This window comes from Charadrius vociferus, unplaced genomic scaffold (assembly GCF_000708025.1).
Source record: "Charadrius vociferus isolate BGI_N301 unplaced genomic scaffold, ASM70802v2 scaffold398, whole genome shotgun sequence".
NCBI lineage: Eukaryota > Metazoa > Chordata > Aves > Charadriiformes > Charadriidae > Charadrius > Charadrius vociferus.
This window is the reverse complement of record NW_009649571.1, coordinates 966129-967049: the sequence shown is the minus strand read 5'-3', so window position 1 is coordinate 967049 and position 921 is coordinate 966129. Positions and strand designations below refer to the sequence as shown.

The 921-nt window shown below is 64.0% G+C and overlaps 1 protein-coding gene across 1 annotated transcript in view; it reads left to right on the top strand.

Annotated features, from left to right (window-relative positions):
- The first annotated feature begins 506 nt into the window (after positions 1-506).
- The window catches only part of RNF208 (ring finger protein 208), a 732-nt gene continuing 317 nt past the window's right edge, over positions 507-921 (top strand). The window contains exon 1 of the mRNA XM_009890314.1: positions 507-916. Within this exon, the coding sequence (XP_009888616.1) occupies positions 507-916 (410 nt within the window). The remainder of the gene's footprint in view (positions 917-921) is intronic.

The window sequence follows — 921 nt, the reverse complement described above, 5'->3', positions numbered from 1 at the left end:
AGCACCACGAGGATCCCATGGCGCGTAAACAGGAATAAAAGCTGGGTGGCGGCAGGGACTGGGGCGAGGTGGGGGTTCCCCCTGGTTCCTGCGGGACGCCCTGGAATCACCTGCCCCGGGCAGAGCCCGGAGCCACAGTACCGTTCTGGACTGCAGCTGATCCAGCGTGAGAAGTGCCAGCGGAGGCAAAGGGGGGGCTGCCAAGTGAGGGCCAATGTCACATTGACATCCCAGCGAGGCTCTGCAGGGAGCTGATGCTTTGATGGCCGGCCCAAGAGCATCCTTGAAGGCGGGCAGGGTGCTGTTGTGAGCCCTGCCTTCCCCTGCCCACCCTGGCCTCACGCCCAGCACCCTCGGGGCTCGTCAAAGAAGAGGGGCACGGGGCCCACTGGCACTGCCTTCTCTCCCCATGATGCTCTTCCACACCAGCAGCTGCTCCCCGTGCTCCTGCTCCGCGGCCAGACCAAGATTGAAAGCTCAGCAGGCTGCTGGCATGTTTTAGCCTCATGCAGGCGTCCCTCAGAGACCCCAGAGCAGTGGACAGTAATGTGAAAACGATACTCATGTCGTGTCTGAAAGGGCAACAAGTCATCATTAAAATGGAGGCAATGAAAATCATCCACCCGGAGAAGTTTTCGGAGCTGCAGGCCTCACAGCCACGCTACGCGCCAGCCCCGCGCCGTGAGCCACCCCTCGTGGCCAAGCGTGCATGGCCCTCCGAGTCCGAGATCATCGTCAACCAGGCGTGTGGGGACATCCCCGCCCTGGATGCCACCCCCGGCCCCCTGCCGCTGCCCCGGACTCCCCCTCTGCCCCGGCGAGAGCGCGGGTACCAGAGCCAGAGGAAGGGCAGCTCGGAGGTCTGCTACCACCGGCAGCCACCGTCGGACGAGGGGATCGTCAAACAGTACGCGCTGCACC